Source organism: Leuciscus leuciscus, assembly GCF_965113295.1.
Source record: "Leuciscus leuciscus genome assembly, chromosome: 5".
In the NCBI taxonomy this organism is placed as follows: domain Eukaryota; kingdom Metazoa; phylum Chordata; class Actinopteri; order Cypriniformes; family Leuciscidae; genus Leuciscus; species Leuciscus leuciscus.
In genome coordinates, this window is record NC_138729.1 from 18,687,311 (window position 1) to 18,710,223 (window position 22,913).

Here is a 22,913-nt window from a genome sequence, read left to right on the forward strand (position 1 = left end):
AAATCAAAGATTTGACGATGGATATTGTGCTGTCATGAGCACATAGCCTACTAGAGTTTAACTGCTCAACCAGTTATGAACAGTGAAAAAAATACATGTTTATTTTTTCAAACAGCTATTTAGATCGCAAATTTGACATTTAGTATACCAAGTGTGTAGTATACTACAAGAAAACATTCAAATAAATGCTGTTCTTTTGAATTTTCTATTCATCAAAGAATCCTAAATAAAATATGTCACAAAAATAAGAAGCAGCATAACTGTTTTCAACATTGATAATTATCAGAAATGTTTCTTGAGCATCAAATCATCATATTAGAATGATTTGTGAAGGATCATGTGACACTGAAGACTGGAGTAATGATGCTGAAAATTCAGCTTTAATAAATTACACGTTTTCTTTTTGAATGCATTTTAAAATGTATGTTCCAATAATATTTCATAATATTCCTGTTTTACAGAATTTTTGAGCACAAGAGACTGCTTTCAAAAACATAAAAATCTTACCAACCCCAAACTTTTGAACAGTAGTGTATACATGGATTTCGAATAAAATACTTATATATATCAGGCCATACAATTGCTGGCCACTTGTCATCCACAATCCAAAGATCGTCATGTATTGCGTAGGGATCCGGCAAGATCTCACCATTGCTGAGAGTACGTTTTTTTATATTATCGCCACGTACATGTGTGAAGTCATGAAATGTTGCAGGTCGTAAAGTAACGTAAACAAGGTTAACTTATATAAAAGCAAATTCGGGCTCTATAGATGCTGCACTGCTAACATTGGCTGTTACATTACTAACATGATAATTAGCATTTTGACTTAGCGACAACACCACCATGCTACTAGCCTACCCTAAACCCTTTAACGTTACTCTGGTACGAAGGCCGCGGGACTTTTCTGCCTCCTGGTTGCGTGCGCATGCAGTGATGACGTCGCCGAGAAATCCATGTATACAAGGGTCTTTGAACCCAGGGCTAACATTATCAGGACTTCAAAGCTGTCTTCCTCCACCTCAATGCCTGCTATTGGATGTGAAAACTTCACAGTGAAAACTTTGTAAAAGAGCCGTACAGGCTTCATAACAGGTTTTTCCTGGGTTGGCTTGAAAGTAATATTTTGCCGATTTTACTCAGCAACACAAAAGGGGCCCTCCCACAACATGACTATATACTGAAATAACCTATTGCGAAAAGCTAAAGCCATCCAGAACATGGAATAACTATACCATGTTTTTGGCATCTGGGGGAAGCCGGAATAATAATGAACATTATAATTGTCACGAATAAGTGGCTGTAATCAAGTGCCAGACGACGGAGACGATAAAGACTTTAATCCAAGGATTCTCATGAAAACGTACAACCACATATCACATATTTAAATATTACAAGACAAGGAACAGACAGAAACAGAGGGTTTAAATACATAGCAAAGAAGAGGAACTAACGAGAATAATTAACACAACACACCTGAAACGAGGAACCTAATTAATTAGTAACCAAGAAGACAAACAGGTAGGGAACAGAGGAGAACTGATAAACAGACTAGAAGTTTAACAAACTCAGACATGAACAGAGAAACATATCAAAAACAAACATAACCCTGACAGTATTCCCCCCTCCCGGTGGGCGCATCCTCGGTGGAGCAGGCTATGCAGGCGGCCAGGGCGGAGCAGGCTGTGCAGGCGGCCATGGCGGAGACGACCCTTCAGGTGGCCAGGGTGGATCGGCCTTCGTGAACAGTCTCTGGGTCGGCAGGCATGATATGACGTGAACAGTCTCAGGCTCGGCAGGACTGACGTGAAGAAGTTCAGGCTCGGCAGACATGACGTGAAGAAGCTCAGGCTCGACAGACATGACGTGAAGAAGCTCAGGCTCGGCAGACATGACGTGAAGAAGCTCAGGCTCGGCAGACATGACGTGAAGAGACTCTAGAAGGGTGCTCTCGACGGGACGAGACTCTGGAAGGGAGCTCTCGACAGGACGAGACTCTGGAAGGGGGCTCTCAACGGGACGAGACTCTGGAAGGGGGCTCTCAACGGGACGAGACTCTGGAAGGGGGACTCCATCTTGGCCGGAGACGAGGGCTCAGACGTGTCGGCGGCCATCTTGGCCGGAGACGAGGGCTTAGGCGTGATGGCGGCCATCTTGGCCGGACACGAGGGCTCGTGCGTGGCGACAAAACACAATCAGTGCATTTTGATGAAAATAAGGATGCATTGTACAACTATGCATATCAAAACTGCAGGATCCTTTTTAACCTAGGTGAAAAATCTCTCAGTTTGCAAATCTCCATCCAACCCAAAACCCCCCATAAAAATAAATCACAGATTCTGTAAACAGCCCTTGTTCGTGTTTGATTTTGTGACCAGAGAATGACCCCATACTGTTATTCTACCTTCACTATGATGGGATTCATTCTGTGGCCACCAGTAGCCCATGACAACAGTGTTTTACTAGTGCTACAATGCTCGCCCAGGCCAGAGCAGATGTTCCCTTTCGAGAGGTCTCTTGTATTGCGTAAGGCTAGCTTACGCTATGGGAAAACTCCTTTTCTCGAGAATATTGAAGAAAAATCTTTAAGGGTGTACTCACACTAGCCAGTTTGAACCGTGCCCGAGTGCGTTTGACCACCAAAGCGCGGTTCATTTGACTAGTGTGAGTGCTCCGAACCGTGCCCGGGCGCGGCTCAATTAGCCGGCCCTGGCCCGCTTGGAAGAGGTGGGCCAGAGCACGGTTCAGTTGGACTCGGGCGCGGTTCGCATGCAGTGTGAGCGCTAACCGTGCTGGACTCCATTGTGTTCAGTGAGAGCGCCGCTCTTCCTGTTTATCCCGAAACCGTCGCACCATAATGAAGTAAGCGTGCTCCGGCACGAATGCTGAAACCCTATGTGAGTGCAGGCCAGAGGGGGAGTGGGGAGGGGGGACAATCGTACTCGGGCCCGGTTCATGGCAACCGTGCCTAGTGTGAGTACACCCTAAAACGCAGTGCTGCGGCAACTGCACAAACCTATGGCGAGGCGGCTCAGACGCATGAACCAATCAGGGCACTTCCCACCCTGACACGTCAGAGCCCGCCAAAATGGGTGCGGCTTTTGCCTATAAATAACCCAGATTTTATTTCCTTCAGCAAACTCACCACTTCGCTGATCTCCGGATGAGAAGCCCTCTCGCCGCCATCGAAAAGCCTTCAGTGGGACAAGCCACCTGCCTTGCAGTTCTGAGGATCCGGCATACGTTTTCCTGGATGCCGCCTTCAGCCCGTTGTCCTGCTGTGCCATCCGGCGCTACATATCCTTTCAAAAAGCTAATATAGTGTGTTCGCCGCTGCAACGCACTTCTAAAAGAGTGAATTTCTGAGCCGTTGTTGCAAATGCCTCGAGTCACGTGCGTCTCGTTCAGAGGTCCTCTCTTCGGCGGAGATCATCACATCCTCTGCACTTCCTGTCTGGGCTGTGACCACGCGAAAGCTGCACTCGCTAAGGGCGGCTGACCTGACTGCGACGGGATGACGACATATCCTTTCAACGGAACGAGCGGCCTGCGAATGATGCCCGCGTCCGCGGCTAGCTCTCTCTATGTTCAGAGAACAGTGCGCACCACTACACATAAGCACTGTTCCCACAGTTTCAAGCTTCCCCTCAGCTCACGCTGTAAGTGTAATGCTTGTAGTTCGTGTGCCCACTATGACGTGCATGCCCCTACACACAAACACTGCCAACACAGTATCAACTCTCCCCCAACCAGCACGGGAGAGATATTAAATGTAGATTGTGTGCCCACTGTAACGTACGCACCACTACACATGAAAACTGTTCCCACAGTATCAGTTTTCCCCCCAGCTTGCGCTGGAGATGTGATAAAGGCTACACATGAGCGCTGTTCACACGGTGTTCACAAGACGGCTGTATGACCGGGTCCCTATCTCACAGCGGCCCGTCTCCAGTTTTCATTCAACCCCTAGCTATGCGGGTCAAGGCCTGGGAGGCCATCCCCGGTATATCAGAATGGGTGTTGAACATAATAAAATGAAGCTACTCGCTACAGTTCGCTCAGAGACCTCCGCGCTTTTTAGCTGTGGTCGAGAAGACGGCGAGAAGGGGCGTGGCCCACATTCTCCGCACCGAAGTGCCGAAACTGTTAGAAAAGGGAACTGTCGAACCAGTTCCCCTTTCACAAAGCGAGTCGGGCTTTTACAGTCGTTACTTCCTCGTCCCAAAGAAGGATGGCGGCCTCAGGCCCATCCTAGACCTCAGACACCTGAACAAAGTGCTTATGATGCATCCATTGGTTTGGTTTGTCTCAGTGGATCTGAAAGATGCTTATTTTCACATCCAGATATCGCCTCATCACAGGCCATTTCTGAGATTCGCCTTCGAGTGTCAGGCTTACCAGTACACAGTACTACCATTCGGCCTGTTACTGGCACCTCGTACATTTACGAAGTGTATGGACGCAGCATCCTCTAGAATGCCTGGGTCTCAGGATCAACGCTGCCAAGAGCACACTGTCTCCCAGCCAAAGTATTTCTTTATTAGGTATAGTGATAGACTCTATGCAAATGAAAGCGCGTCTTACACCAGAGCGTACACTCTCCATTCAACGCCTAGCACCATATTTCAGAGCGGGCGGGCGCGCCCCCCTAAAAAGATTTCAGAGGATGTTGAGTCTCATGGCTTCAGCATCATCAGTACTCCAGCTAGGACTACTGAACATACGTCCTCTTCAGCGCTGGCTGAAACCCCGTGTACCAGCTCACGCGTGGCGATCTGGCCAATTACAAATCAGAGCGAGCCACGGCTGCATAAAAGCCCTGGCTCCCTGGAAAGTGACCGACTGGTACCAGTCTGGCATAAGTTTGGGTGTGGTTTCAAAGAGAAAAGTGATCTCAACAGACGCCTCCAACTTAGGTTGGGGGGCCCTTTACAAGGGCAGGCCCATCTCTGGCCTATGGTCAAACCCAGAGAGCGGTGGCTCTATCACTGAAAGCTTTTCTCCCATATCTAAAAGACCACCATGTCCTGGTCCGGACGGGCAACATGGCAGTGGTGTCTTACATAAATCACCAGAGTGGTCTCAGGTCAAACAACCTGCACATCATGGCCAAGAGTCTCATTCTATGGGCTCAGCACAACCTGCGCTCACTGAGGGCAGCGCATGTGCCAGGCATTCTGAACCAGGGTGCGGATATGCTATCCAGAGACAAAGTTCTCCCAGGGGAATGGTCTCTTCACCCACAGATGGTTCAGCTGATATGGAGCATCTTTGGCGAGGCAGAGGTCGACCTCTTCGCCTCAGAAGACAACGCTCATTGCCAAACATTTTCTACAAAGAGCAGGGAAGCTTGCCCACGACTGGCCGAGCCGCCCGCTGTAGGCATTTCCTCCGGTCACGATGCTACCACAGGTCATCGAACGGATCAGGGAGTGCAAGTGTGCAGGAGAGATCTTCTCACGCAGGCAAACGGGATGATTTGGCACCCCCGTCCCGATTTGTGGGCCCTTCATGTATGGCCCCTCAACGGGTACCCGGGTGTCTCCCGGATAGGGTGCTGAAAACCATCACTGAAGAAAGAGCACCTTCAACTAGACGCCTCTATGCTCAGAAATGGGTAGTGTTTTCTGGCTGGTGCGCAGCACAGAGCCTGGACCCCTACTCATGCGAAGTACCAAGTGTACTCGCCTTCTTGCAAGAGCTTTTGGACGTGGGTCGCACCCCCTCCACGCTCAAAGTGAATGTGGCAGCCATAACAGCATCTCACGCTCTTGTGGCCGATAAACCACTAGGAAGAAATGACCTCATTGTGCGCTTCCTTAAAGGTGCAAGGAGGTTAAACCCTCCTCGACCCCCCTCTATGCCTATCTGGGACCCCTCCACGGTCCTGGAAGCCATGAAGGGTCCCCCATTCGAGCCATTTCGGTCTAAGGACCTGAAGCCACTTTCGCTCAAAACCACATTTTTACTAGCAGGCTTCAGTTAAGCGTGTGGGCGATTTACAAGCGCTATCAATAAGCGCTTCCTGCCTTGAGTTTGGGCAAAACAACTCCAGAGTTGTCCTTAAGCCAAGGCACGGTTATGTTCCTCGCCAGATGACGAAAGAGACGCAAATTTACTAGCTCTCAGAGTTTATCTGGAGCGTTCTGCCTCAATCAGACAACTCTTGTATGCTTTGTCGGCCGCACTAAAGGGCTTGCTGTCACAAAGCAGAGATTATCGCGCTGGATAGTGGACGCTTTTGCGCTGGCTTATGAGTCTAAGGGCCTTCATTGCCCCTTAGGCGTCAGAGCTCATTCCACAAGAGGTATGGCCTCATCGTGGGCTTGGTCAAGTGGAATACCTATTGAAGATATATGTGAGGCGGCCGGCTGTGCCTCGCCGTCCACATTTATGAGATTTTATAACTTGGAAGTGCCCGCTTTGCAAGCGAGGGTTCTTTCTGTATAAAGTATAAAACACATTTATGTTTTGGGGTGAACTACCCCTTTAAAAAACCCTCTGAGGTCAGCAAACGCGCCCCCGCGTTTTGCTGGATTTTCTTCACATTGTAGTACAATAAACTTAAATTACTCCGTCATTTATGGTTATACAGAAAAAAGAAATATAAAAAAAAGAATCTGTGATATTTCTACTTTTGTATGTGTCCACTTACAATCAAATCAAAACATTGTGCTTTTGTAAAATAAAGAAAATAAACAGGGTGTGCGTTCTGCCTCTCCGTCGCGGTGAACTTTTTTTTCTTGAGCACGTCTATAAACTGAAACAAAACTCAGCGAATACTTGTCACACATTTATGAGCCATATACCTTTATAAACATTTAAGTGTGTACTTTTAAATGATCGGATTCAAACTGAAAACAAATATTCTCTGTTTAAGTAATTTGTATAAAACCAACAGGATGTCCAGTATCTCAAACGCTTGCTAATTACTTTTAATTCGACCACGCCCACTCGCGCAAAAGTGATTCACATGCAAATCGTCCACATGGGACGTGAACACCCTCCTTACCTCAAACACAAAACACCAAAAAACTTCACAAGTCTCTGCTTTTCGTCGAGTTTGGAAGACACGTCTGAGCTTACATTGGATTTAACACAGAAGAAGAAGAACGCGATTTAAAGACAAGAAAGATGTAAGGTAAGAAATTCTTACTTATTAGTTTGTGGTATTGTTGCATAAACTTCACATTGCAGTTGAACTGTTGCTAGATATATGGTGAATATTATACTATTTAGACCCGTGTTTACTGTTAAATACTGTTTGTGGATATCTGCTCAAACATAGATATGTATAACCATAATGTTCGCGATCGCGTTTGAATGTATCATATTTTGGAGCGCGCTGTGGGTTTGAATGTATCATATTTTGGAGCGCGCTGTGCGTTTGAATGTATCATATTTTGGAGCGCGATTGCGTTTGAAAGGAAAAATGCACCAAACATTAGGCTTTATGTTTTTACTATTATCTAATTTCATATCATCATAACGAATGGAAACATTTGAAGTAACATAAGATAATCAATATATTTTTGTCTAGCATTGTTACTGAAATCTTTTGGAAGATTTATAGGCTGCTATAGGTTATTGTTATAATTATTTTATGCAGTACTGCACATAGCGTATGCCTACAAGGCACAACAAACATGGTGTTCATTATATTATATATTGTTGGAAACATTTGTGTGTGTGTGTGTGTGTGTGTGTGTGTGTGTGTGTGTGTGTGTGTGTGTGTGTGTGTGTGTGTGTGTGTGTGTGTATTCTGTGAATTTTAAAAAGCAATTTTAACCAGAAAAATCTAAAATGTATTCCCAAAATCGTGCAGGCCTAGTTTCTCTTGATACCAGTATGTTCTAGGGCTGTCCCCGACTATGGATTTTCATAGTCGAATCAGAATCGTCATGTCTTGCCCATAGTCGACTAATAGTCGAATCATGTGTATGGGGGTGGGGCTGGGGGCGGGGCTTTAACGTTTCAAAGCCGCGATGTACAGAAAATCACACAAAGATATAGAAGAAAATGTATAAAAACATTTTTGATTAATAAAACTAAGAAATAACATAAATAACTCCAGAAAGGCCACACTGCAGATTTGCATTTCACATGCAAATCAAATTAAATCGGCTAAATTACCTGTGCGAGCAGGCCAGCCTACAGCACAACATCTATGCACCGAAAAAATAAACAATTAATTTACTAAATTAAATTAGAACAGAATATACCTTTCTAAAAACAAAAATACAAAACGAAATAAATCAGAATCAAGTCACAGGATGAGGAGCAAATGTGTGCAAAATGCCTAAAGTGTAGGGTAACATATATTCAAAACACAAGCCGCAAATAGTTAGATTAGATAACCCTGACAGATTAATAAATAAAATTAAAATAAAGAAATTATTAAAATAACGATAGTAGCCAGAATTTTCAACTTTGTCTTTTTAACTGCAGAAACAACAATAAATGCTAAACTGGAGAGGCAGTCTTTTTAGCTCAAAATGTTCACAGCATCCAAAAATCAAATTAGAACCGGCTGAAAAGTTTTGAAATCACTTGTACCCATACCTGATCGAGAGAACAAATCCTGAAAGTCTTTCACTCTGTCTGTCCGTTGGAGTCTTTTCAAATTGTGCGCACGGATAAAATACATTCTAACGTGAAACCCAGTCTATACGTGAAACATGTTAACGTTGGCCGGCAGAAGTGCGATCATGGTTTTCCTGATGCTAAATCCAGCCTTGGAGAATATCCTTTCTAATCGTGTACATCCACACTTTAGATTTTCTTTTCCCAGACATTGTTAAAGATTAAATCCTTGCCGCGAAGACGCTCCTCTGTCGGTCACGGATTGAAAGTGAAACTTAAATCTGTCACGGGGTGTTTGGATTTATTCACGCACGTTAAAAAAATATTTATTAAAAGCTTCTTTCTTTGCACATTTTTATATAGGCCTACAGCATTGTCATAAAAGACTGAATATTAACGTATTTACATAAAAGCTAGTTCTATGTGAAATCAGACATTGAGCGCCCTCATATAGCCAAAGTGGCATGATCCTCGTTTCATAACACCTCTGCGAAGATTCGACCGTGAGATCGGTAGTCGAATCAGGCTCCTCCTATCGAAGCATCGAATCTTCGACTATTCGGGGTCACCCCTAGTATGTTCACTTTTTTTCTTTTCTTTCAGGGACCAGATGCAACAGTCCTGCTGACTTCAACATTCACATGTAAAGAGTCTCTGTACATGAACATGGTAAAGTGAAAATCAAACACCTTGGAAATGAAAGGTATGTACAATGTTTTTAGGAATGGCACAAAGGTCTCTGTCTTTGGATCATTGTTTTCAATGTGCTCTTTTGTCATTTGTTGTGTATTTTTGGATTATGTTGTGTTGTAAATAAATCCAAACAATCTAAAAGCCATTATTTTTTAAATCTCCTCATTCTTTGTGCAAGGTTGCTCTGAATGACAGGGCCTGATCGCTCCTAATAGGGCAGTTAGGGGAGTGTCTTTGTCTTTCTCAGGTGTTGAAGGCTTACATATTCATGAGATGATCACGCCTCTTCGCATATGGCTTTCTCACACAAAACACATCTTAGAAATTTTAAATCAATATATTGTCTTATCTGAATGAGCAGTCAGGGTGATTTTCACATAGTTTTGGAGCAAATATTCTAGGCTACGTGATACAATTTTCAAAAGTCTTGTGAAGAAATAATCAGTATGGGTTTCATGGCCTTATTTCAGTGAAAATTTTTTTTTGGTATTTTCACAAACCACGCATAAATGTCATTATCTCAAAACTACAAACTTTTACATACATGCTGCTGATATATTATTGTAGCAGAGTTTGTGATAAATACAGTGTAATAAGACTTTAGCCATGACAATGTCACAAGTAACAGAAATAAGCACAAATGTCAGAGCATGTCAGAACACCTCCAGGGCCAGAAAACAGCTCAGACCTCAGAGGGTTAAGGGAACCTCTACACTTTTTCACTATATACAGTGCGGCTACTAAAAGAGCAAAGTATGTCATGAAGCATTTGAGGGCATTCACAATAAATCAATTTGATTAGATGTTAGAGGCCCAAGCAGTCTGTCCACCAGTTGCATTTAAATAAAAGATAAAAGGTCCTAGACATAGTAACGTGCCATCCTGAGCGGGAGAGCGGCCTTCGTTTGTATCTCCATGTTTAATTAGAGGAATCTGAGTATGATAGGGCACAATGGTGACTTTGTGGCCTGACTAAGGCAGGGAGGCTGCCAGACAGAATTAAGATGTGGCCCACCACCAGCGGCCCTCCATGTGCTTGCAGTCCACTGAGGGAGGCCAAAAAACAGAGCCATCACCATCCCATTTCAAATAGTGCTCCTTCATAGCTACCCTGATAAACTCATTGGCTCGCGCTCAATCGGCCCAAAACCGGCATCCGACCAGCACAGAAGGTCTTTACGTGTTACTGTCATTTTCTCGAGGCAAAGTATTTTTTGATTAAATGCAATACATTTGAATATGTATTCTCTCGTTATTTCATCTGACTCCATATCTGTGCATCATTAAATGAGCGAATGTTTGACTATTCCTTTTAACTCTTTATTGAAAATAATGTCAAAGTCAGTTAGAATAATCAAATGTAACAATTTATTATGTCAGGTAAATGTATCATGCCAATTTCATAATCAATTCAAAGATAATCGATACAAAACATCAAATGCTCTGGAATAAAGAGAAAAGATGCAACCCAACATTAAGAAATACATGAGGCTGAGAGGTCTCACTCTCAGCCTCACGGGCTAATCTGAGATACAGAAAAGGCCCCGAATCCCCTGCTGCATTTCATTATATAGTCAGGACCTCTTTCACTTGGAAACATCTTTTAACAATGGAAATTTGCATTCAGAGGTTACACCTGTTGGGGAGACCATTTGTCTAGAGGCCAACCCCTCCTTGTGTGCCAGTTATCCATAAACTCTTAAAAAACGTATTACCTTTTGTTTTACTTATTAGGAAATGAAACATTTGTACCAGTCGCACTGTGACATTTTAAATGATACTAAACATGAAAAACACTCTGTGATAATCATTCACATTAAACTATACATTTTCTTGGGTGAATTCAGGTGATCTAAGCATGAGAGAGAGGGAATGAAATGATTAGGATGTTTTGGAGGTGAGACTTTCGTCTCGATAGTGCATGAGGGCTAGTTCAAATGTTAATTTCCAGAGAGGTCCTTTGTCCTCTCAGGGTCTGGTTGCTCTTCAACCAGACTGTCCGGCATCTCCTAATTTCTCAATTCTTACAATAGCCGAAGACAATGCTACCCTGGCCAAATGCTTGCAACCCAATGGGGGTGGGGGGTTCGGCGGGTGATGCCCTAGGCCTAGACTCTCTTCATCAGAGGTTGTGTACGTCGCAGCTGAGGCCATGTTCTTCAAGGAGAGAAGCAGACTTTGCTTTTGTTTGTGAGGCTGGAATTCAAATTGATCACATGTGTTTTGGCATGCGATTGTTTGTACACGGCATTCAAAACTTTTGGAACCGGATCAAAAGGAAATCTCATATTAGTGATTTGTGCAATTCAAAAACATCATATTAAATTCCTCCAGGGTTCCAATATGGTTCAGACGCAGCAGTTTTATGTAACTGAGTTCTAATTACTCACTTGCATTCTCCTCTCCCGTCTGCCGTAGGTTCACATGTACCATCATTTTGGCATTTTTCGGAACATTCCAGGCCTGGAAACACAGAAACAGGGTAATACATTTCTATTGAGTGTTGCATGATTTGATATCATGATATACATATTTCCAAAAGTAGTATTATCCTTAATTTTAAAAAGACTATAATTATGCAAGCTTGCTTTTTAATATATATATATATAAAATTAATAATAATATTTATTACATTTTCTTGATTTGTCAGTTTGGTTCCAAACCAAAAGAACAAAAAAACGGCTTGCAATAAATGCCCGTTAGGTAGCATCTAACTGCAAAACTGGTGAACCTTTACTCAAACTGCGCTAGATCAATATTTGCACCGAATTGTACTTATGAACCGCCATATGCGGAGCGACATCTCAGTTCAAATTGATATCATTACGAGTGACGTGCGAAAAATACAATCTCCAGAGTTTACTAAAAATATTAATATGTATTTGCGGTAAAGTTACACTAGTTACAAGTTAACAGTCGTAGTCCAAAATATTTTGATAACCCTATAATTTGTGATACAGTTACAGGCAGCAAAGTTAAACTTTAGTCTACTGAACATCAAACGATTTATGATGCCATGCTCTTTCTGTGGTTTGAAATAGGCCTAAGTGAGGCTGAGTGCTGACATCAGTGCGCAACAAGTGACTTCTTCTCGAACAAGGTGTTTTATTTTACAATAAATGTCAGAAATTAACTTAGGCTATTGATTAGTAATCATATTAATCCTAATGTAAGATCGTGTAGAAATGTGCTACTTGTCTGATAACGAAGAAAGCATCTTCCAATGAAACGTAGCCTACCTTGCGTCAAAGTAATGAGTGATGTCAGAAGAATTAGTTTCACGAGGAAAAGATGCATTCCTTCTTATGGATAGTTGTGGGATTCCACGCAGGCTTAACATATATCCAACACTGGTCTGTTCAAGAAAAGGAAATAAATCACGTAAGTAAAGAATAGATCTAAAAATGGCACTTGTGGCTTGTCCTCGCGAACTCCGGTGCAGCTCGTGCAGTCTCAGCTGAGTGAATGAGATCATGTATTCAAGGCTTCATTCCCCTGCTCTCATCCAGAGGCTCCCTCCGCCACTCCACTTCACGAGCTGGAGCCTTAGCTATTCATTTACTTGACAAACTTTCTGAAATGGCAGTGGGAAAAACACGCCCACCCTTTAAACTCGGTTGGGGATCTCAAAACATGTAATCGGGAAAATCTCAGCACCAAAATTTGAATGAGCTGATCGATGTTGTTGTTTCAATTACAGTAAGATTTTAGTTACCATCGAAATATAACTAATCTACGGTACTAATCAAATATGGACTTTTTTATTTAATTTAATCTAAAGCCTACACTGCACCTGGGGGATCCAATCCAATTTATTTAAAAAAATAATAATAAAGTGTAATTTGTTTTCACATAGTACAGAATTTTTTTTATTGTTTTATTTATGCTAATGTATTTGAAGAGTTATGTATTATTATTATTATTATTATTATTATGGGAGTTTTTGTCATCCACATAGGCTACACTTTTTGTGCTTGTTTTATGGATGAGAAAATGACTTTTAGTACAGAAACTCTTCCTGTAGTAACATAGACTAATGATAACTTATCCATATCTTGTAGAAACAGATTTTTCTCAATTTGATTTGCATGATGATGATGGTTATTGATAAAGTGAAAATAGTTGCATATATTATGCAGCATGCTGTCACTGAGGTTTGGGGTTTTGACACCATACATTTTTATTGTTTTGATTTAGTTCAGAAAGGTATCAGCCAATGGTCAAAAAATAAGCCAGGACAATGGCTTCAAACATTTACAATTTTGGGGCAAAAATTCCCCCATAGTTATATTACATCTTATCCTATTATATCTCTCCAGTTTAGGAACTAGTGCCTCTGCAGACACTAGTTGGCCTTTAGTGTTCAACCAGGTGACTGTTGTTAAACAGAGAAGCAGAGAGCTTTAATTGATGTTGTTAGTAACATCATAAGTTTTAATTAACTGATTCAGTTAAAGTACTTAACATAAATGCAGGACATGCTGGCCATAGAGGCGCTGCGCCTCCATGTGTGGACGTGACGTGAACAGTCTCTGGCTGGGCAGGCGTAACGTGAAGAGGCTCTGGCTTGGCAGGCGTGACGTGAAGATTCTAAGGCTTGGCAGGCGTGACGTGAAGCTCAAGCTTGGAGGGTATCTCCTGGATTCATCTCGCAATAGATGTTTGGCATTTTACTGTTTGGAATGAGAACATTTTAAGACATGGTAGATGTAGAGCTCACGTTGTGAAGGGGAAGATATGAGCGAACCAAATGGTAAAATGTAGAATTCAAAAGTTTCAACCCAAACATTTCAACCCCAAATGCCTGCGCGACATGTTTACCAGCTGGTTGCACTACAGACTTGTCTGTTTTAGGGAGGCCACAGCTGCTTCCCAGCATTGTACAGAGATACAGTGTGTGGACAGACACCCAGCGCACATGTAATGCGCCATAGAGCTGTAACTGTAGGACAGTTCCCTTACACACTTGGTTTTTGGCTACATAATCACAAACAGGAAGTTGCTTTGGGCTAGTGACACAGAGGTACTTCCCCCTTTTGTTTGTTGGAGGTTATGTGAAAGTTTGTGGTACAGAGTAGACCCCATGTTGCCCCATTTCTCTTAATTCTCAGCAATCTCTGCATGGATCCTTGATCATTTAAAGATCCAAATTTGAGGTCAACACACATCACTTTCTGATTTGTATACACATGATAGCAATCTTTTCTGATAGATTTCCACGTCACCATGTTGATTATAATTTGGGACTAATACAAAAGATTATGTTTTAACATGCTTTTTGACTGAGAACCCAACACATGGCTCAGATTTTGAATCTTTTTATTTTGTTATCAGTAAAACCAATCTGATTGCATGTAAAAACCTACGCTGTAAATCCAGAGTTCTCGCGAGAGCACAAATTGAATTTGCTGAGCGAGTTACTCTGGCATCGAGTAATGATGCTCATTAAATATGCCCTTGTACCCGAGCTGCACCAGTCACATCGGGTCATCTGATATAGGTGGGCCAGAGGCGAATTAAACAGATGACGACAGCGCTGTAACGTCGAAGTCATTAGTAAACATTGCAAGATGGCTATGGATGAACACCAGTTGTTTGAAACGGCTTTGGCTGCTACAATGAACGAGTTAGACTTGGCTTTTTATCTAAAAGAGGAACAGAAGACGGCGCTCGAATCGTTCCTTTGCAAGAAGGACGTTTTTGCTGTTTTTCCGACCGGATACGGCAAGAGTATAATCTACCAGTTAGCTCCGCTGGTAGCTAAGCGTATGGGGCTTGTTGTGATTGGTCGTAGTGTTATCCAATTGCGTGCAGTAAGATTTTCAAATGCATGCTTGGTGCCGCCCCTCGTGCTGGACGATTTTCATTACTCGATGCCCAGCATAACCTGAGAAATCTGTTGAGACTATTTCTGTTTTTATACAGGTTTATCAAAGTCCTCTTCTGAAGATGTGTATTAGCCTATGTTTTTGGTCAAGTAACAATCATATAATACAATTGAGATTGAGATTTTTTTTTACAGGAAACACCTGTTTATTTACTAACTGTAAGTTATCATACCATATACATAGCCTAAAGACAAAATATGTATTTCTGTGAAATATTGTAAAAAAAATGTTTTCAGAAGTAAAGTATATCAATTATTACCCAATAATTAAAGTCCCCCTAATAATTGTATCCCTTTAAACTCATCTTTGATCACCAAAATGACATATTTAAAAGTTTTTTCCTTGAAATAAATCATTGTGCCCTTAAAAATAGCTTGAATGTTACTCTACACTCTTGCCTGAATTAATCCGGTTCTATGAATATTCAAATTAGCCCCGCCTCCACTCACTCACACCAGCTCAGAGATTCACTCATGGATGATCACACGTTGACGTGATTGGTTACAAGGTAGTTTGTGACGTCAGAAACACCAGCGATTTCAAACCGTCTCTGTTTTAAAGAGAAAATACTCAGCAATGAATTACAAATTTACACATGGTCTGACTTAAAGGACAAGTTCGGTATTTTACACTTAAAGCCCTGTTTTCAGATCGTTTCTGATGAAATACAATGGTTAAGATTGAAATTTGGACAAATGCTGCTGGCCCGAGAATTTTCGGTTTCTGTGGTTTCTTTAAGTGTAAAATACCGAACTTGTCCTTTAAATTATATTAAAAACACCACATAGACATTACAAACAACATTAAAACCTCGATTTTATTTGCTCACATAAATTTCTATATTAACATTAACTAATGACAAACAGTTATGAACTATCACCAAAATGACATATCCTGTAATGCTTGTAACACTGTCATTATATATATATATAATTTTTTAAGTTTAAACATTTTTTTTTTTTTTTTTTTACAAATATTTTTGATAGTTTACAAGTTTGTAAGTACTATAGTATACAGTACTAAGAAAACATACTTACATTATCTTTGCAGTTTACTTGATATACACTATGAAGAAAAAAAATACATAGAAAAATTAAAAAAGTCTGGTAATTTTCTGACAGGACATTTTCAAAAGTTTACGCACATTTCCTTTAACCTTAAAACACATTTTAATGCGTAATTTAAAATATGATCAAAACAATGTGGAAAATTAACAGTATACATTAGGCACTATTCTTACATACTTTTCTTAAAAATGTAGAATTGATCTCAGTCTAATGCAAGGGTGCACAGCCCTGATCCTGATGCTCTTCCTTCCTGCATTCAGCTCCAACCATGTATTAGCCGAACTCCAAAACCTGATGATCTATAACTCAGGTGTGTTTGATTAGACAAATAAACCCTGTAGGCAGGTAAATCTCCAGGAGCGGCACTATAAGAGAAATTATGGGTGCAGTACAGTAGCTCATGAGAATGAACATCACTTCTGGCTCTTTTGTTGAAACCAAAACATCTGCTTAAAGGGATACTTCACCTCTGGAAAGATGAATGTGTATTTAAAATAGGTCATTTATGTAATAGAAATGTTAAATTATTTTTGAATTTGGAGCTTTCTAGATTGAGAAAAGACAGAAAATGTATTTTTGGCTTATGTGGATGAAAGACAACAACTCCCAGAATGCACTTGCTTTCGCTGCCCTAGGAGGCCACTCCCAAGCCACGCCTACCGGTTAGAGAGCGCAGTTGAAAACAACAAAGCTAGGCTATTAGTGTGACTCTGACGAGTTTGCCGTGGATTTCGAGATCGCCCAAAATGTCAGAGATTCGGCTTTTGCGTTATACAGTCGCCATTCATTATGTTTACTGTGGCGAGCAGGACGAGGCTGAGGGGCGCGGGAGAACGGCGCGAGGCCGGTGGCGTGATTACTGGTCTCCTATCTCTCACGGAGGAGCGGGAATTTTATTAGCAATGTTAAAACGCACATCAACCGATCACTTGTTTAGCGTTCATGTAAACACTACATTCAGATTCACCAATCGGAATGAATTCAGTTAGATTGAAACAAAAGGTGTGCATGTAAACAATGAATGGCGACTGCAGAAAGCAAAAGCTGTATCCCGGACATTTTGGACGATCTCGACGGCCGGACATGTCCGGGAAAAAGAGGATTAATACTCAGCTTTTTCCTACTACTCAGCTTTCTCCACAGAACAAGAGCCTGTTAGCTTAGCTTCCAAAGAAAGACGGCTGATACTATGTGTACATTCTGTGAGTGAGATCCCACCCTCTATGGGCTGGTTGAAAACGTGCGGGACAGCCCCTCCTACTGGCTGTAGTCTTTAGCCTCTGGCCAAAAAATCTTCTTTCTTTCTTTCTAACTAATCTTTCTTTCTTTATAACTAATCTTTCTTTCTTTCTCTCTAACTAATCTTTCTTTCTTTCTTTCTTCCTAACTAATCTTTCTTTCTTTCTTTCTTTCTTTCTTTCTTTCTTTCTTTCTAATCTTTCTTTCTTTCTTTCTAACTTTTCTTTCTTTCTTTCTTTCTTTCTTTCTTTCAACTAATCTTTCTTTCTAACTAATCTTTCTTTTTTTCTTTCAAAATAATCTTTCGCTTTCTTTCTAACTTTTCTTTCTTTCTTTCTTTCTAACTAATATTTCTTTCTTTCTTTCTAATTAGCCTATCTATCTTTCTTTCTTTCTTTCTTTCTTTCTTTCTTTCTAACTATTCTTTCTTTCTTCCTAACTAATCTTTTTTTCTTTCTTTATTTCTCTCTAACTTTTCTTTCTTTCTAACTAATCTTTCTTTCTTTCTTTCAAAATAATCTTTCGCTTTCTTTCTAACTTTTCTTTCTTTCTTTCTAACTAATATTTCTTTCTTTCTTTCTAATTAGCCTATCTTTCTTTCTTTCTTTCTTTCTAACTATTCTTTCTTTCTTTCTAACTAATCTTTCTTTCTTTCTAATTTTTCTTTCTTTCTTTCTTTCTAACTAATCTTTCTTTCTAACTAATCTTTCTTTTTTATTTATTTCTAACTAATCTTTTTCTTTCTTTCTAACTTGTATTTCTTTCTTTTTAACTAATATTTATTTATTTATTTCTAACTAATATTTATTTATTTATTTCTAACTAATATTTCTTTCTAACTAATCTTTCTTTCTTTCTAACTAATATTTCTTTCTTTCTAACTTTTCTTTCTTTCTTTCTTTCTTTCTTTCTTTCTTTCTTTCTTCTTCCTTTTCTTCTTTCTTTCTAACTAATCTACTATCTATCTATTTATCTATCTATCTTTCTTTCTAACTATTCTTTCTTTCTTTCTTTCTAATTAATCTTTCTTTCTTTCTAACTATTCTTTCTTTCTTTCTAACTAATCTTTCTTTCTTTCTTACTTTTCTTTCCAACTTTTCTTTCTTTCTTTCTTTCTTTCTTTCTTTCTTTCTTTCTTTCTTTCTTTCTTTCTTTCTTTCTTTCTTTCTTTCTTTCTTTCTTTCTTCTTCCTTTTCTTCTTTCTTTCTAACTAATCTACTATCTATCTATTTATCTATCTATCTTTCTTTCTAACTATTCTTTCTTTCTTTCTTTCTAATTAATCTTTCTTTCTTTCTAACTATTCTTTCTTTCTTTCTAACTAATCTTTCTTTCTTTCTTACTTTTCTTTCCAACTTTTCTTTCTTTCTTTCTTTCTTTCTTTCTTTCTAACTTTTCTTTCTTTCTGACTAATATATCTTTCTAACTTTTCTTTCTTTCTTTCTTTCTTTCTTTTTTCTTTCTTTCTAACTTTTCTTTCTTTCTAACTAATCTATCTTTCTTTCTAAGCTGTTTTCTTTCTAACTAATCTTTTTAACTAATCTTTCTTTCTAACTAATCTTTCTTTTTTTCTTTCTAACTTATTTCTTTCTTTCTTACTAATCTTTCGTTCTTTCTAACTAATCTTTTGTTCTTACTAACTAATCTTTCTTTCTTTCTAACTAATCTATCTATCTTTCTTTCTAACTAATCTTTCTTTCTTTCTTTCTAATATTTATATCTAACTAATCTTTATTTCTTACTAATCTTTATTTATTTATTTCTAACTAATCTTCCTTTCTTACTAATCTTTCTTTCTTTCTTTCTTTCTTTCTTTCTTTCTTTCTTTCTAATCTTGACGATCTATCTATCCATCCATCCATGGTCATGTTAAAACATGCTAAATCATGCTAAATCATGTGGTAAACCATGGTAAATAATGCTAGCATTGCGGTAAACCACTAGAAACATGGTAATTCATGTTAAACCATGCTAAAAACTTTTTAAACTTTTTAAACTTTCTGGCTAGGCTTTTTCAAGCCAACTTAAAGTTTGTCTGCGAACTTTACCATCTAGTTATAGATGTAGTTACATTTGTAATGTATGTACATAATAAAAAGTACATTTAATTAATTATTAATTTAAATGTTTGTACATACAATGAAAAAAATTGTGTATAATTTTTTTCCACTCAGAAATTGCTAGTAAATTTTGAAGTCGAAAGACTGAAACAGTATTTTCTTGTAAAACATAGACCTACTCCAATAATCTTCCATTTTCTCCAATAATCCAATAAATATTTTTTTTACAGATACTTAACATAAAGTGCAGCCAGTGGTATAAACATGGGATAAATATGGAATCCATCTCACAATTATACCCTCATTTCTCATTATATCTCTTAACTCCCAGGACAAAACAAGCAGTTTTCAACATTATGTTCAAAGTTCAACATTATTTTGTGGCAGGATCACTGAGAGAACACATTGGCTCCATGCAGTCTGGAACTCTGGGTAAATAACTACAGTTCATTCATGGGAATGAAGCTTAAATAAAGTTCCACTGCTGGGACTGTGTGACACATGGCCCCATAACAGAGATGACATTCAAATGGCCCTATCTTTAACTTGTTTTCCCTATTGACTTCGGCTGAATGTGACTTCACTGTAATTTATGCAGTTTGACTTATTGCTCTGTGTGTATAAATAACAAATAACTGACGTCAACATACACAGTTGTCTATAAACTTTGCTAACCCCTGAGTGTTATTATGTTACTGCAATACAAATGTTGTTGATGTAGTTCCCTGTTGACAGGTCACGATTCTCTAGGGAGATTTGGGCAGGGAATATGAGGTGTTCTCGCAAATATTTTGGTTGTTATGCTATGGGATAAATACCTGATTTGTCCAAAATATATCATTGGTCCACGAGTAATCAATGATGCAACTTCTTCTCCTTTCCTTCTCTAGAGACTGTTATAGCTAGATTAAAGATGCCCCTGTCTCACTAGATGATAAGACTGATGTCATGGTTCAAAAAAAGCACAGCATATGTGAAATGTTCTTGTCGAATTGTCTTTGAAGTCTTCTCTGTTTACTTAAGTCTCTGTTATCTATGTCGGTCTTATCACACGTGAGACACTTTTCCCAGATATATTGCGGTGCAGCTAAGCATTTTCACAGGCTCCTCAAATGTCTGTAAAGATGCTGGGTAAACAAAGTAAATTTTAGTTTTTGTCACCGTTCATGTTCAGCCAGGGAGTGTGTGAAGTCTTGTGAAGGAAATGTTGTTCAAATGGGAAACTACAAAGGGAAATATTTAATAAAGAATGTGGGAGAGAGTGTGACTGTGAGAAAGGTGGACGGAGATAAAAGACTAATTTACGTTCACTAATCCTGCGTAATCATTCTGTTTTACAACATCTATTCAATGTCCATGTAAAAAGCCTCTGTTTACAATTGTCTACCACTTTCTCACCTAACTCAGGATAAAAGGTTCATTAGGATTCTTTACTCAACTCCAAAGAACTCTTTATTCAGAAAAATAAAATAAAATAAAATAATAATTATACATAGAAGCAGACAAAAAACCTTTCTGGCATTAAAGAGTTTTTTAGGGTGAAAAAAAATCAAATAATGCTTTAGGCTTTATTAAATAATATTTAAAATAATGTGTTATGCATATGACTGTTTAAATGTATTCTAGTGATCAAATATCTGTTGATATTAACTATTTAATTCATACATCCATGAAATATTCTGTCACTGAAACAACAACAAAACGTTTTAATAAAATGTTAGTATCCCATGTTTGGTATCCCTGAAAGGTTGTATATGCAATCTTTGATGAAGATGAGAGCCCACAGGTTCCATGAAATGTCTTTGATAATAAAGTAAACTCTACAGAAGGTGTAACAGTGTGCGTAAAACAACAGCAAACACAAATAACGGCCGACACCGGAGAGTAAACAAGGAGGAACTTAAAAGGGTTTGTTCACCCAAAAATGAAAATTCTTTCAGTAATCACTCACTCTCATGTTGTTCCAACCCCATAAGACTTTCGTTCATCTTCGTAACACAAAATTTCAAATAAGACGCTATAGATTAGATAGTGCAGGGATCATGTTTGTGACTGATCTTATTAGAGACACGCTAATATCTCCGATACAGCGCATATGCCATAGCGCCAGAAATGAAAGTAATCACTACATTACGATATTTGGCAACTGGGAAAATTCCATGTTTGATACATTAAAACCAACATTCAAACCACCACTTAAATAGACATGCCAGCAATCAGTGTAATTGGAAAGAGTGGAACAATTTTTATCATTCTAAGTGTGTGTGTGTGTGTGTGTGTGAGAACGGTCAAATAGGAAAAATGACACATGTCATTTCAAAGTGAAGGCTTAAAATAGACCCTATACTTAAAATCACTTTTTTTTTTCTTCTTGGACAACCAACCAATCACAGTCTTCAAAAGATTGTGTCATACATAGCAACGGGGTCAACCCCGCCTCCTTACTAAGATGAAAGTTTTTGGCCCTGTCCCAAATGGCGCACTTCATGCGGACTTTCGGTCTCGTGGACTTGAATTGCGCGTGCTCGCTGAGTCTACGAGTCCGTAGGCCGTCCCATTCAGCATTTTACCGCTCTGAAGTGTGCTCAGCAGCGCCCCCTTTGTACCCTTGAAGCGGTCTTCCACGAAGCCCGCATAGATGCAGGCTCCACGCACTTTAACTACCCAGGAATCCTTGCGAAAGGCCAATCAGACAACAGATGGGAGGAGATTTCACTCACGGATAATTGTTGACATGGCTGAGAAGAAAATATTACTGTTTTTATGACCTAAATGTACATTTTACCAGTTGTTACCTACAGTTTATACAAACATTATGGTCATCGACCAGTGGTTGATGTCTCAAACATAATAATAGCGCGTTTAATAATACGATCGCATTATGATTCATTAAACCGAATGGCAGGGCTTTACTGAGTCATATGTAAACATAGTATGAATATTGAAACCTGTAAATTGAAAAAAATATGTTTAAATTCTGTTTTAAAATTGTAATCTTAGTTCAAATGGAACATTATGTATTATTATGTACAACTGTATACATCATTTAAATAAGCATGATTTATCTATTGTCTAATGCCCAGGTGATATGCACAATATCAAAATATAGAACTGTAAAATTAGGCTGTGTAGTGGACATGCAGATAAGACGTCGGAGCGCAAAAATGTGATTTCTCCTTTCCAACAACAACCAGACCGTTATTTCCGGCATGCCGAGCGAGTCTGTCCCAAAATTACCTCTCAATGCGCCCTCGTGGACTCGCGCCAAGGGCCCTATAGGTCTGCACTACATGACGTCACCAAAGTGTGGACTCTGAGGAAGTCCACAAGTCCGGAGTGTGCCATTTGGGACAGGGCCTTTGTCTTTTCCTTACTCAGAGTTG

At 39.6% G+C, this 22,913-nt stretch overlaps 1 protein-coding gene across 1 annotated transcript in view; it reads right to left on the reverse strand.

The window, feature by feature from the left end:
* LOC309498293 (neurogenic locus notch homolog protein 1-like) overlaps positions 1–12,832 on the reverse strand; it is a 52,859-nt gene extending 40,027 nt beyond the window's left edge. Inside the window, exons 1-2 of the mRNA XM_082168918.1 lie at positions 12,516–12,832; positions 11,667–11,739 (exon numbers count right to left, since the gene is read on the reverse strand). Coding sequence (XP_082025044.1) covers positions 11,667–11,739; positions 12,516–12,573 — 131 coding nt within the window. The 5' untranslated portion in view covers positions 12,574–12,832. The remainder of the gene's footprint in view (positions 1–11,666; positions 11,740–12,515) is intronic.
* Positions 12,833–22,913: the final 10,081 nt, after the last annotated feature.